General features: G+C 44.4%; 1 protein-coding gene across 10 annotated transcripts in view; it reads right to left on the bottom strand.

The window, feature by feature from the left end:
* The window catches only part of DNAH8 (dynein axonemal heavy chain 8), a 582,992-nt gene that overhangs the window by 36,073 nt on the left and 530,947 nt on the right, over positions 1-15,972 (bottom strand). For all 10 annotated transcript variants that reach the window (XM_056568656.1, XM_056568659.1, XM_056568657.1 and 7 more), the window contains one exon: positions 12,009-12,110. In XM_056568656.1, the coding sequence (XP_056424631.1) occupies positions 12,009-12,110 (102 nt within the window). The remainder of the gene's footprint in view (positions 1-12,008; positions 12,111-15,972) is intronic.

The raw sequence follows: 15,972 nt of genomic DNA on the forward strand, positions 1-15,972 counted from the left end.
TTTTAGTGCTTTACCCGCTCACATAAATTGATCCCTGTTTAAAAATGAATAAACATTTCATAATAAAAAAGATACATTTCATTAGATACAATTTTTTCCATCACTACTGTATCTTTTTTATTATGATTTTTTTATGATACCCTACGAAATTTTTATAAAAAAGGTATCTCCATAATTTTTTAGGATCGCTAAAGTCCAAAAAAAGAATAAAAAGATTTACCGAATGTACCCGAATACCGAATGTATCCGAAAAATCAAACTATCTATATCCTTTTTATTATATTTGTTATCAGAATGAATTCTTCAAGTTGGTTTACAGATAACGAATGCATTCGTTATTTACAGCATTATGGATGGGAAATAACGAATGTATTCGTTACTTTACTATTCGTATTATCGTGGCTATTCGGGAATGTTCAAAATATGTTTTCGTGCATTCGGATCGGTCCGAATGCACGAAAACGGTAAAATTCGTCAATTTAGACATTCGTGCCGAACCGAATTGCACATGTCTAATATCCATTAAGGGTCAGCTATTTCTGGCAAAGCCTGTTATTGAAGAAGCATCAGAATAGGCAAAGGTTGTACCCAAAACTAAATAAATACACCTGAAAGCCAGCTACAGTATAACAAGTGAATTACAGTGATCCCTCAACTTACAATGGCCTCAACATACAATAGTTTCAACATACAATGGTCTTTTCTGGACCATTGTAACTTGAAACCAGACTCAACATACAATGCTATGGAATTTGCGAAACGTGTCAATGGCTGGAAGAACCGACCAATCAGAATGGACATTTCACTGATAAAAAAGGGATTTTTGTCTTACCGTAAAATCTTTTTCTCAGAGGATCCATTGGGGGACACAGACCTTGGGTGTATGCTGTTGTTGCTAGGAGACTTGACACTAAGGAAATCAAAAAGTCGGCTCCTTCCAGCAGGATATACCCGCCTACAGAGCCTGAGGTAATCAGTTTAGTCCCCAAGCAGTAGGAGAGGACCGAGAGGCAGAAAACCAAGACCAGTCTGAGGTAACCAGAACAAAAAATTAACTGAACACACCCTCGGACAGGTAACCAAACCCGGAACACCAAAGAAAGGGCGGAAGCTGTGTCCCCCAATGGATCCTCTGAGAAAAAGATTTTACGGTAAGACAAAAATCCCTTTTTCTCTATCGGCTCCATTGGGGGATACAGACCTTGGGATGTACCAAAGCCGTCCCTAGGGTGGGCACAGAAAACAATCAAGGGGCAGGCTGGGCCACCGCCGCCTGCAACACCTTACGGCCCAGACTAGCATCCGCGGATGCAAAGGTATGAACCTGGTAGAACTTAGTAAAAGTGTGCAAGGACGACCAGACTTGGGAGGCTGAAGCCCTGTTATGGAGAGCCCAGGAATCTCTGACAGAAGGCGTGGAGTGAGCTGAAACCCTGAAAGGAGGAGTCTCCCCCCTGCAACGGTAAGCTTCTGAAATGGCAGACCTGATCCACCGCGAAATGGTTGCCTTGGAAGCAGGTAAACCCTTACGGTAACCGTCCGTAAGAACATATAAGGAATCACATTGACGAAAGGGAGACGTAACAGAGAGGAAGGTACGCACTGCCCGTACCACATCAAGTTTATGAAGCAAACGCTCCCCGGAATGAGATGGAGTGGGACAAAAGGACGGGAGGACGATATCCTCATTAAGGTGGAAAGCAGAAACCACCTTAGGTAAAAAAGAAGGAACCGGACAAAAAACAACTTTGTCCTGATGGACAATTAGAAAGGGATAGCAGCAAGAAAGAGCCGCCAACTCCGAAACCCGTCTGATGGAGGTAATTGCCATAAGGAACGCCACCGTCCAGGAAAGGAGACGACGGGAAACCTCCCTGAGGGGTTCAAAGGGCGCGCCTTGCAGTGCGCCAAGGACCAAAGTAAGATCCCAAGGAGGAGTAGGAGACCTGTAAGGAGGAATCGCGTGGGACACTCCTTGAAGGAAGGTCCGAACATGAGAATCAGATGCCAGAGGGCGTTGGAAAAGAATGGAAAGGGCAGACACTTGACCCTTTAAAGAAGGCTTGTGTGCCTTGAGCATTGTGCGAATCGCCTGTGTTGAAAAGCCACGGGCCCTTAGTACCGCGGTCTCAACCGCCATGCCGTCAAATGCAGAGACGGTAATTTGGTGTGGCCCAGGGGACCCTGAGAGAGAAGGTCTGGACGAAGCGGAAGGTGCAGCAGAACGTCGTCCAGGAGCCGGACGACATCGGCGTACCACGCCCTCCGGGGCCAATCTGGAGCCACAAGAATGGCTTCCTCAGGACCCTGGGAAGGCGAGGAAGAGGAGGGAACAGATAAGGTAGGGCGAACCCCGACCAAAGAATTACCAGTGCATCCACTGCCAGAGCACGGGGGTCCCACGACTTCGACACAAAGAGGGGAACCATCTGGTTGTGGCGGGATGCAAAGAGATCCACATCTGGAGTTCCCCAGAGGCCGCAGATCTCTGCAAATACCTCCGGATAAAGGGACCACTTGCTGGGGTCAGGAGAGGAACTGCTTAGGAAGTCCGCTTCCCAATTGTTTACGCCCGGGATGTGAATTGCCGAGATGGCTGGAACCCTGAGCTCCGCCCATAGAAGGATCTTGGAAACTTCGGCCATTGCCGCGAGACTGTGGGTGCCACCCTGGCGATTGATGTATGCCACCGCAGTGGAGTTGTCCGACTGGACACGAACTGGGCGGTCCTGGAGAAGGATCTCCCAATGTAACAGGCAAAGGTAGATTGCCCTCAGCTCTAAGATGTTGATCGGGAAGACTGTCCCCCTGGGAGACCAAAAGCCCTGGACACCCCTCCAACCCGAAAGGCTGGCATCCATCGTGACAACCAGCCAATGGAGAGGCAGGAAGGAGCACCCCTGAAGAAGCAGGGGGGAGCGGAGCCACCACAGAAGGGAGCGACGAGATGACCGAGGAAGTACGATCTTGCGATCGAGGGACAATGGGGAATAGAATTGCAAGTTGAAGGAGTCGAAAATGAAATTGAGCGAAGGGAACGGCCTTTATGGCCGCCACCATCCGACCCAGGACTTCCATACAAAACCGAATGGATACTGGGGAGGGGTTCCTGTGTATACGAACCCCCGACAGAAGGGTCAACTGCTTGTCCAGCGGAAGGTGAACCCGGGCGGACCAGGTGTTGAATCGAAGTCCTAGAAAAACCAGGGACTGAGTGGGGGATAGGTTGGACTTGTCCCGATTGACCAACCAACCGAAGCGAGACAGGGCCTGAAGAGTGAGGGTGAGACTCTCTAGACTCTGGTCCTTGGACGGAGCCTTGATCAGAAGGTCGTCCAAGTAAGGGATCACTGAGACCCCCCTTGTCCGTAGAAGACCGATCACCGGCGCAAGGACCTTGGTGAACACCCTCGGAGCTGTGGCTAGGCCGAAGGGGAGAGCCATAAACTGAAAATGTCCCTCCGGGACAGAAAAGCTGAGGAACCGCTGATGTCCTGGAAAATTCGGAACATGGAGGTAGGCGTCCCTGATGTCCACTGAGGAAAAAAACTCTGTCTGATCCATGGTCGCCACAACCGAACGGAGAGACTCCATGCGGAAGTGGCGCAAGAGGAGATGCCGGTTGAGGAGCCTTAAATCCAAGATGGGGCGTACTGGACCCCCTTTTCTTGGGAACTACAAAGAGGTTGGAATTTGGAAGAGCGGCAAACTCGATCTGGTAACCGTTGGACACCACATTCCTGACCCAGGAGTCCTGCACATATGTGGACCAGACGTCCCGGTAGAGTAACAGACAACCTCCCACCCAAGAAAAATCCGCAGGTGGGGGCGTCCCTTCAGGCGGAGGTGGGTTTGCGGGTACCCGCCTTGGGCGCAAAGGGGCCCGAACGGTTATCCGAATTCAAGGATGTGCGAGTTTGGAAGAAGGGAGCCTTTTTGTCCAAAGAAGTCGCCTGCCTGGTCCCCTTCGTGATCCCGAAGGTCCAAAAGAAACGAAAGGAGGTAGATTTACAGCGGGAGGTAGTTCTACAGGCCTTATTTTGAGGTAATAAGGAACTCTTCCCTCACGTGGCTTCAGAGATGATCTCGTCTAGGCGCTTACTAAAAAGCCGAGAACCAATAAAAGGAAGCTCAGTGAGAGACTTCTTAGAGGCTGAGTCCACATCCCAGGCTTTGAGCCACGCGAATCTACAGAGAGCCACAAGGTTACCCATGGCAAAAGCAGCACAGCGGGCAGAAAATAGAAAATCTCCCGCTTTAGAAAGCAGGAGAATTAAGTCGTACAGTTCTTCCGAGGAAGCTCCAGAAGAATTGCCCTGGCGGAGTCGGGAAACCCAGATCGTAAGGGCCCTGGAAACCCAGTTAGAGGCAATGGCAGGGAGAAGAGATGAACCCGCCGCCTCAAGGCAAATTGTTACGCCGAGCGCTCCGGGTCCCCGTTCCTCCCCGGAGCGCTCGCCTCATCCTCGTTGCTGCAGCGCCCCGGTCAGATCCACTGACCGGGTGCGCTGCGGTACCGCCTCCAGCCGGGATGCGATTCGCGATGCGGGTGGCGCCCGCTCGCGATGCGCACCCCGGCTCCCGTACCTGACTCGCTCTCCGTCGGTCCTGTCCCGGCGCGTGCGGCCCCGCTCCCTAGGGCGCGCGCGCGCCGGGTCTCTGCGATTTAAAGGGCCACTGCGCCGCTGATTGGCGCAGTGGTTCTAATTAGTGTGTTCACCTGTGCACTCCTTATATATACCTCACTTCCCCTGCACTCCCTCGCCGGATCTTGTTGCCCTTGTGCCTAGTGAAAGCGTTCCCTTGTTTGTTCCTAGCCTGTGTTCCAGACCTCCTGCCGTTGCCCCTGACTACGATCCTTGCTGCCTGCCCCGACCTTCTGCTACGTCCGACCTTGCTTCTGTCTACTCCCTTGTACCGCGCCTATCTTCAGCAGTCAGAGAGGTTGAGCCGTTGCTAGTGGATACGACCTGGTCACTACTGCCGCAGCAAGACCATCCCGCTTTGCGGCGGGCTCTGGTGAACACCTGTAGTGACTTAGAACCGGTCCACTAGCACGGTCCACGCCAATCCCTCTCTGGCACAGAGGATCCACCTCCTACCAGCCGGGATCGTGACACAAATTTAGCCAAGGTCTCCCCTTTTTGTCCGCTGGATCCATAAAAGATGCAGCATCAGGCAAAGGTAGGGTAGTAGTCTTAGATAGACGGGAGACTGGTGGGTCCACCGTAGGAGGTAAGGACCACTGGGCAATGAGGTCCTTAGCAAAGGGATAATGTGCTCGAACCTTCTTTGTTTCTTGAAACCTCTTGTCAGGGTGCCTCCAGGCAGACTCTAGCAAGGCTTCAAATTCAGCATGGGAGCTGAACATCTTGTGTGCCGGACGGGCACGATGAAAGGAAACTTCTGGGACAGCGTCCGAAGTTCCTGGGTCCTCTAGGTGAAAGGTGTCTCTTATGGGCGAAACCAATGAGTCCACCGTGTCGGTCATGTCTGCGTGGTCTTCTGAGTCTTGAAACAGAAGCAGCCTCATCAACTAGTTCACCAGGGGAGTGGGAACGGGTGGAGGCAGCCTTAGGAGAGGGAGACACTGACCTGGAGCGCCGTTCTGGAGATTCAGAACGGCGACTCGGGGAGCGTCTTCTGGAAGTAAGACACTTGCTGGAAGACGTAGCAGAGGAACGATGCCCATGCCTATGTCTGTACAAAGACTCAGGAGAGGAGTCAGAGGAATGGCCCTTATTACGCTTGTGAGAGCGTTTAAAATAGGGTGAAGAAGAGCGAGGCTCTATTGGGGAACGGTGTAAGGAGGAACTCTCTAAGGCAGTCACCACGGGAGACCTGTGCCAAGTCAGAAATAGACTGAGAGAGGGAAGACACACACCCACATTGGAGGGGCAGAAAAGCCCATGGGTCTGGGGGAGCATACTGAATAGGAATACCAGGAGGGTCAGTGGTGCAGATGGAACAAGTGGGTTCAGCAGAGCCAGGCATTTTGCGTTGCAGCCCTTATAAGTATAGTGGGTGACCAGGGCCACAGGTACCTGCTTTGAGGGAGGGACAGTTCTGGTCTCAGACGTGGAAAAAATAGGGTAATCTCACCAGCATCCATGTCCCCCACCAGGCAGCTGCTGTGAGAAAAGCAAGGACAGCAGGACCAATCAGAAGAGAGGGGCCGGGTTAGACTGGAGCGCCTCTGATTGGCCTCCAGTCCCCCGCACAGCTCTGATTGGCTGAAGAGATTCGCGCTCTCCCTAGGGCGCGAATCCCGCCGGGGAAGAAAGATGCCAGCTCATAATGGTGCCTGCTCCAATCCCCAAAGCATATGTGAGTACTGGGGAACAGGAGCGGGCGAAGTGCCGGCGCAGTGAGCCGCTGCAAAAACTAAAGTAAACTGCACCCCGGCCGCGCTGCGCGTTCTCCCTAGGGCTCGAATTCCGCCGGGGAAGAAGATACCGGCTCATAATGGTGCCCGCTCCAATCCCCGAAGCATATGTGAGTGCCGGGGAACAGGAGCAGCCGGAGCACAGAAGAAAAAACCCCCATAGAGAAGGCAGCTGCGGCTGCAGAATAAAGAAAGACTGCCCAGTGAATAAAAATGAACAGTCCTACACCACTGATATTAACCCCCTGAGTTCCCCCAATAGCGTTAGGGAGCCCTTGCCCAATAGGGACCCCAAATAGAAACAATAAAAAGGAGTGGGACCAAAACAGGGGTTCTCCAGAGGTTGCAAGCCAACGACACCTGAAAGAAAAAATAAATAAAAGGGAGAAGGGAAATACTCACCTCAATCTGAAGAACTCACCTCATAAAGTCTTCAGTCATGAAGTCTTCAGCCAGCTTTTTGTCACCTGCATCATGCCGGGCTTGAAAAGCGAGACGAGCAGGGAAAAGTGGGGGACCCGGACCCGTGAGGTACAACCCCAGGCGCTGGCCGTTGGCGAGAGGGGGTTGACAGTACATCCACGATGCTTGTGCCCCCTCAATCGCAAATAGGGAAACAGTCAACGCTATGTTCCTGAGTCCCCACCTGAAAACAGGAACATAAAAGGGAATAAGAAAAACTAAACGTCCCTATTCTGTAAAAATAAAAAAATGTTAGACCAAGTCTGGGAAGAACCCCAGACTAGTGTCCATCTCCTGCGACACTAAGCTTAAACGGATTACCTCAGGCTCTGTAGGCGGGTATATCCTGCTGGGAGGAGCCGACTTTTTGATTTCCTTAGTGTCAAGTCTCCTAGCAACAACAGCATACACCCAAGGTCTATGTCCCCCAATGGAGCCGATAGAGAAACCCCTGTATTCCTAAAGTGCATGCACTGACTGATGTCTGGTAGCGCCCCCTACAGTACAGGGAGGTATTACATGTTCTGTACTCTTAACCTGTGCCAGAGTTAGCTACCCATTTGGACACCATTTGGGGCGGCTCAATTTTTCCTTTTTTTTAGGACATTGCATGTTCTGTACAGGACCCTGAAGAAGCTCCTTTCCTCTACAAAGACCAGTGTTTCCCAAAGAGGGTGCCTCCAGCTGTTGCGAAACTACAACTCCCAGCATGCCCGGACAGCCGAAGGCTGTCCGGGCATGCTGAGAGTTGTAGTTTTGCAAAAGCTGGAGGCACCCTGGTTGGGAAACACTGACATAGACAGTGATTACAGCTCCCAGGAGCTCTTTATTACTTTTATATGTAAGGATTTGCTTTATCTATATTAGTTATCTACTTATTTATTTTTAATCCTCACTTTTTCCTATTTTTTGGATGACATTTTTGGGGCTGAACCAATTACCTGGTTTCCATAGAGTTATGGTCTCAACATACAATGGTTGTCCTGGAACCAATTAATATTGTAACTTGAGGGACCACTGTATAGGTCACTCCATCACAATCCACAATATCAAGCAGATAAGAGAAGTCTTAGGCTAGGGCTACAGGTCACATGGCCAAATATTGTTGTGTCATGTTGCTAATGGGGTTGTGCTGCGACCTGCAAGTGGCCGTGACCAGAAGCCATGTTGGATTGCAGCCACTTGCAGGTATAACTCATATAGCCCAATTCAGGCAGTGCAACACTAGAATCTTTGGTGTAGCTGTGTCAATGCTGTGACTAGTGTTGAGCGGCATAGGCCATATTCGAATTCGCGAATATTTGCGAATATATGGACGAATACTCGTCATATATTCGCGAATATTCGCATATTCGTTATATTCGTTTTATTTTCGCATATGCGAAAATTCGCGTATGCGAAAATTAACATATGTGAATATTAGCATATACAAAATTAGCATACGCGAAAATTCACATATGTGAAAATTAGCATACGCTAATTTTCGCATATGCAAATTTTCGCACGCCAGTCTCACACAATAGTATTACAGCCTTCTTTACACCACACAAGCTGGAAGCAGAGAGGGGTGATCACTGTGATGTGTACTGTGAAAAAAAATAAATAAATAAAACGAATATTCGTAATTACGAATATATAGCGCTATATTCGCGAAATTCACGAATTCGCGAATATGCGATATTCGCGAATAATATTCGAATTGCGAATATACGTGAGCAACACTAGCTGTGACCTGTAGCACTAATATTTACAGCTAGGACTTGTTCCGATTAATCGTCAGTAGGATTTTTTGTAAAAAACAAACACTCCAGCAACATGCGTCTAAAGTGGCCGATCAAAGTGATTTACAGATAAACCCACAGTGGACTGCAGTAACCTTCTCTGGAATCACCACTTAATGTCTGTGTGGACATTAGGCGTCATCCCATTCCCTACAGCGCAGTCCGGGGACTTTTCTGGTAGATTCTGACAGATGATTGAACGTGGAACCAAATACAGCGACGGAACTTCCCACATCCCAGCTAGAAGTTAGAAATTTGAGGAGAAAATCTATGTTTGCGCTATTTATTTAAAAGACATGAACTTCCTAAAAAAAAATTTGAGCAAGTTACTTCTCATGTTTAAACTGGTGTATGAAATGCCATCCTTACTAAATCGCCCCCTCTGAAAGCTTCACTATGTGAAGGAGGTTACAATAGATAGCGGCATGTGACACTACTAAGTGGTGTGACGTCTATCTGAAAGCTCAGGCTTTGCAGAGTCTTCGCACAACAAGAGATATGAGACCATTTCTTGCAGGTCAGGAGAGTGAACTGTGTGGGGTGGAGGACTCACACGTTTCTATTTAAGTGGTACAGTCATTGCCCCTAAGCAATAAACCTCTGTTTCTATGGACACGTAAAAATAAAGTATAGATAACTATGTATAATGATAACTATGTAATGATAAAAGAGGCATGAAAACTGTGAGCAAACACCGATTATTGTCAGATCACATGTCCAACCACATATCTATCTATCTGTATATCTATCTGTATATCTAATAACTATCTATCTATCTCATATCTATCTATCTCATATCTATCTATCTATCTGTATATCTAATAACTATCTATCTCATATATATCTATCTCATATATATATCTATCTCATATCTATCTATCTCATATCTATCTATCTAATATTCATCTATCTAATAACTATCTACATCTATCTTATATCTATCTATCTCATATGTATCTATGTAATGGATAAAGGCAGCACACCACGATAATGTAATCCAAAAACTGTGAATTTCTTCCATGATGTAGAAAACAACGTTTCGGCGATCTCTCACCGCCATTTTCTATCTATATATCTATCTCATATCTATCTCATATCTATCTATATCATTTCTATCTATCTATCTCATATCTATCTCTCTATCTACCATCCATCTATCTAATAACTATCTACATCTATATCATATCTATCTATCTATCTATCTCATATCCATCTATCTATCTCATATCTATCTAATAACTATCTACATCTATCTCATATCTATTTCATATCTATCTATCTATCTCATATCTATTTATCTATCTCATATCTATATATCTGGAATTGTATATGAAAAGAGAAAAAATAGAGAAACCGATGCGCATCTAAGCGTAGTGGCAGTGGTAACAGAAGTATACAGCCAATATATGTGTATAGTAGAAAGGTTTGCTCACTTTTCTGTGTTGTACCATGCGCACAACACCATTTAGCGCTTGCTTCCCACACTCAGGGGATAAAATGGAGGAGTGCAGCCTGCACTGTTCCCGTTCCAGCAGAGGTGGACGGTCAAATTCGTAAAAACAGCAGTGGATCCAGGTGATCTCATCAATGGACGTGCTTTGATCGGCGCTCTCCTCCGTGGATCAGTAAAGTAAAAATTCAAATAACCGCTCGGACACGAAGAGAGCCTGATGAAGAGGGGGTCCCCGCCCCTCGAAACGCATCGTTCTGTAAATCTTGCATGCTGGAAGAATAAATCTTCCTGGTTCTTTTACAAGCTATCCGTGTCCGAGCGGTTATTTGAATTTTTACTTTACTGATCCACGGAGGAGAGCGCCGATCAAAGCACGTCCATTGATGAGATCACCTGGACCCACTGCTGTTTCTACGATATCTATCTATCTATCTCATATCTATCTATCTCATATCTATTTATCTATCTCATATCTATCTATCTCATCTATCTCATTACCTTATATCTATTTATCTCATATCTATTTATCTCATATCTATCTATCTATTTATCTCATATCTATCTATCTATCTATCTCATATCTATCTATCTATCTATTTCATATCTATCTATCTCATATCTATCTATCTCATATCTATCTATCTATCTATCTATCTCATATCTATCTATCTATCTATCTATCTCATATCTATCTCATATCTATTTATCTATCTCATATCTATCTCATCTATCTCATTATCTTATATCTATTTATCTCATATCTATTTATCTCATATCTATCTATCTCATATCTATCTATCTATCTCATATCTATCTATCTCATATCTATCTATTTATCTATCGCATATCTATCTATTTATCTATCTATCTCATTATCTATCTATCTCATATCTATCTATCTATCTCATATCTATCTATATCATATCTATCTATCTCATTATCTATCTATCTATCTATCTCATATCTATACCTCACTATTATTATCTGTTACCTCACTTTTTAATTTTTTGCACTATAGCTGTATAACATTTCATGTTTTATCTATATCTGTGTGCTGGCAGTGTGCTGCTGTATTCTCCTGTTTATGTATATTCAGCCTAGCAGCCTGCACCTGTATGCCAGGTCCATGCAGTAGTTTTGGTATCAGTAGTGCTGGCCAACTTATCCTTGTTTGTGTTATACATATGAGGAAGTGGCTGCCTCCATGTTGGCTCCTGCACCCACCCACCTCTATTAGATGTGTATAAGGTGCTGGACGTCTCAGACCTTGCAATGCCTGTTAAACTGATTTCACAGAGGCATATTCACAGTGTAGGGTCCCTCCCAATGAGGTCACCTTACCGTGGTGGGATGGTCCAAAACTATTTGGCCTCCAAATTGTGAGCTAAGTATCTCACTTTTTCATTTTTTGCACTATAGCTGTATAGCATTTCAAGTTTTATCTGCATCTTTGTGCTAACAGTGTGCTGCTGTATTCTCCTGTTCATATCTCATATCTATCTATCTATCTATCTCATATCTATCTATCTCATTTCTATCTATCTATCTTAATATCTATCTATCAATCTATCTATCTCATATCTATCTCATATCTATCTCATATCTATCTCATATCTATCTATAAATCTATCTATCTTAAATCTATCTATCTCATATCTATCTAATGTCTATCTATCTCATATCTATCTATCTCATATCTCCTATCTATCTATCTATCTATCTCATATCTATCTATCTATCTATCTCATATCTATCTAATATCTATCTATCTAATATCTATCTATCTATCTATCTATCTCATATCTATCTATCTATCTATCTATCTATCTATCTATCTCATATCTATCTAATGTCTATCTATCTATCTAATATCTATCTATCTATCTATCTATCTCATATCTATCTATCCAGACTTTTACCTACATACCTTGGCAAAGCAGTTGAGGAGGAGTTTATCATAATGCTCGGTGATACGCCCGCCATATTGTACTTCTCCAATCATGTACCTCACCGCACTCCACGACAAGCTCTGCACATATGAAAAGTGAGATGTATCAGACAGAACACTAGAGCTATAGACTCTGATTCGGCTGCTTTTGGGGTGTATGGGGTGCACACCAGGTCAGGTGATGCTTTTCCTGTATTGGGATTACACAATAGTGGATAATCCTGAGCGCCCCCAGTACCTGGCTCACGATGCAACAGATCAGCGTAAGTCACAATATGTGTCCAGCCTTACAGGACATGCACCTGTCATACTTTTTATATTTTTATGACATCGTTAATTATTGGCTTGTTTTTGCAGGATGTTTGACAGATTTCAGAGGCATCATTTTAAGGAAAAAGTTCTCAATATATACCTTAAAGGGAATCTGTCAGCTGTATTTGCTGTGGACACTGTTGGATAGATGTTAGGGTATAAAAGCAACCTATACCTTTCCTGGAGCTGGTGGTATTTGCAACACTTATAAAATAATCTTTTTATTTCTCAGCCAAGTGTCAAGAAGGTGGAGCTGAGATGCTCAAGTGCCACAGCCTGGCACTCCTCCTAACTTGCCATTACCTCTCAGTCAGCATGCATGGTATAACAAGGAAGGGCTGGAAGATGAAGGCAAGCAAGGAGGAGTGCCAGGTGGTGGCACTTAATCAGCTCGGCCCCTCCTCCTTGACACTTGGCTGAGAAATAAAAAGGACATTTTAGAAGTTTGGCAACACTATCAGCTCCAGGAAAGGTACCATTTACTTGTATACTCTAACACAGTGTTTCCCAACCATTCTGCCTCCACTTGTTGCAAACCTACAACTCCCAGCATGCCCGGAAAGCCAAATGCTGTCCAGGCATGCTGGGAGTTGCAGTATTGCAACAACTGGAGGCACATTGGTTGGGAACCACATCCCTAACATCTATCCATCCACGCAGATCCTAGATGACAGTATAGTCTACTACAAAACTCCATACCTTTTTTCTGTATACTGACATAGGACAATCCTTTGGCTTCTGTCTGGAAATGAAAGACTAGGCATAAAGATAATGTGAGCTGCGAAATAGGAGTGGACTACATAAAAAAACTATTGCACCACCGCTTTGTCTTTTTATACTTTTCACTTTTTATATGATATTAAATCTTTTACTGTGCAGGTTGTTACTATCGCACAGATACAAAATATAGATACGTTTGATGCTTTCATAAAGTTCATAACATTCCATAACTATAATAATTATAACTGTTGTGGCCACTTGATTTAATATATTTTTCATTTTGCACTTGCACCTTTATATAGCTCATTGGACCTGACTGGGACTTGAGCATTTAGCTGTCTACTATTCCAGCAGTTACAAACACCATCCTCCCTTCACTAGCCTAATAGGGGGAGATTTAGCAAAACCTGTCCAGAGGAAAAGTTGCCCAGTTGCCCATAGCAACCAATCAGATCACTGCTTTAATTTTTAACAAGGCCTCTGAAAAATAAAAGAAGTGATCTGATTGGTTGCTATGGGCAACTTTTCCTCTGCACTAGTATTGATAAATCTCCCCCAAAGTGTTCACATTCATTTTGTTTTAAATTAGTGTGTCCCAGGATTGTCGCCTATCTGTGTCGCTTTCCTCCTTTTTTGATCATGTGTTTTTAACATTGTTATCTTTGTATAATCAGATTTACAGTTGATGCACTTATTTATTGAGTAGCTCCGTTTTTTGGAATTTAGTTTATTGCTTATTTGGAGCATACAATATAGGCTCTTCTACAATCAGTGGGGCAGACTTATATTTAAAGTATTTAGCCCATAATTTTGGAGCATATAACTATTTTGAGAATACCGCCGCCCCTTGTGTGTAGGTTTTATGCATGTTTTGTGTCTCTTTCATAAAATTCTTTCGATTTTTACAGATTATGGCTAGGACTCCACTGAGATTTTTGCCCTTCGATTCTTGTGGCATAAAAACGCCAGAAAAAACTGCCACAGTTTTCCCCTGCGTTCTGGCGTTTTTTCTGGCATTTTTACATTTGTGTGGAATTTGCCTTTTTTTGGCCCCTTTTGCGTTTTTTTTTACAAAATAGTTGGGTACCAAAAAAAAAAAAAAAGGATGCAGTAGGGATGTCAAAATTTATTTAACTAAATGTTTATTTTTTATAACAAAATTGTAATACATTTTTTTTAGAAAGTGTGTGTGTGTGTTTAACTTTTTTTCCTCTTTTTTCCCCCCATATTTTTTATGTAGTACTACTACTCCCAGCAAGGAACAAGACTGTTCCATTATGGGAGTAGTAGTACCTGTACTATAGACATATCGCCCCGGGTGTCAGTCTGACACCCAATGCGATTGTCCATAATATAGCAGTGATGTGGCACTATACAGCGCTCACATCTCTGCTGTATTCACATCACTGGCCGTTCATATTTTCCACCCAGAGCTGTAATTGACCAGATGGTTGCAGCCAATCATAGCTCTGAGGATAAGATGAATGAATGAGTGGCCGGCCATTAATAGACAGATCGCAGCGAGTGTAATTTCTGACACCCGCTGCGATCTGTCTATTAATGCAGGTACTACAGCTCCCAGCATGGGACAGAGTGTGCTTCATGTTGGGAGTAGTAGTACTTGTAGTTAAGGAATGATCACTGCGGGTATCACTCCTGACACCCGTTGTGATGCTCCTGTATAATGTATAGATGCAGCGGCCACTCTCCTATGGACCCCTGCACGGCCGTATATATACACATTCTGATTTCTCACAGAGAGCTGTGATTGGCTGGAACCATCTGGCCAATCACACCTCTGCAGGAAATATGAATAGGTGTATATATACGTGAGTGCAGGGGACCAGAGAAGAGCGGCCGCCGCATCTATACATTATACAGGAGGATCGCAATGGGCGATCTGTCAATAAGTACAGGTACTACTACGCCCATCATGGAACAGTGTGTTCCATGCTGGGAGTAGTAATACTACCTAAAAAATGTAAAAAAAAAAAAAATGTGGAAAGAACACACACACTACATTTTTATTATTGTCGGCTACATTTTTAGTGCTTTACCCGCTCACATAAATTGATCCCTGTTTAAAAAGTAATAAACATTTCGTAATAAAAAAGATAAATCTCGTTAGATACAATTTTTTCCATCACTACTGTATCTTTTTTATGAATTTTTTTATGGTACCCTACGAAATTTTTATAAAAAAGGTATCTCCATAATTTTTTTGGATCGCTAAAGTCCAAAAAAGAATAAAAACCGCCTGCAAAAATGCTAAATTTTAATGGGAGGAATACGCCACAATTTCAGGGCAAAAAACGCCAAACTAGGTTTTGTCGGGCGATTTGAAAATCCAGCCTCTGAGCCCGAAATTGCTGAAAAACGCCAAAAGGATTAAAAAACACCAAATTGAAAAACGCCAAGTGAATCTGGCATTTTACAGTTTACTATTGACTTGCAGCTAACATCTGGACGCGGCATTATTTCACTGAAAAAATGCTGTGCGGGAAAATTGGCGTTTTTAATGGCGTTTTTGCAAAAAAAAAACTCAGTGAAGTTCCAGCCTATTGCAGATTTTTCCAAAAGCAATCAATTCTTCAAAGGCTACATATACAGAAGGTAGGTGGGATGTTGCTTGCCATCCAGCTTTACCTCTAACACTTACTCGGATAAATAGAATGGAATACAAAAGGACAAGATGGAGAATAATCCTTGATGATGATGGGTGGTTGAATACCTTTAGAATGTGGAAGAATAGACACTTCCCCGCCATGATTATACCATTGGTCGCTATTTAGCTTTGATTACAATACAGAACAATTTCTGAGGAAACCAAAATCTTTTGAGTTGTCAAAACAAAACTTTAGGTGTCTGCAGCTGCAATGACGGGGCATGAAATGGACACAGTAAGATTATT

This window comes from Hyla sarda, chromosome 3 (genome assembly GCF_029499605.1).
Source record: "Hyla sarda isolate aHylSar1 chromosome 3, aHylSar1.hap1, whole genome shotgun sequence".
NCBI lineage: Eukaryota > Metazoa > Chordata > Amphibia > Anura > Hylidae > Hyla > Hyla sarda.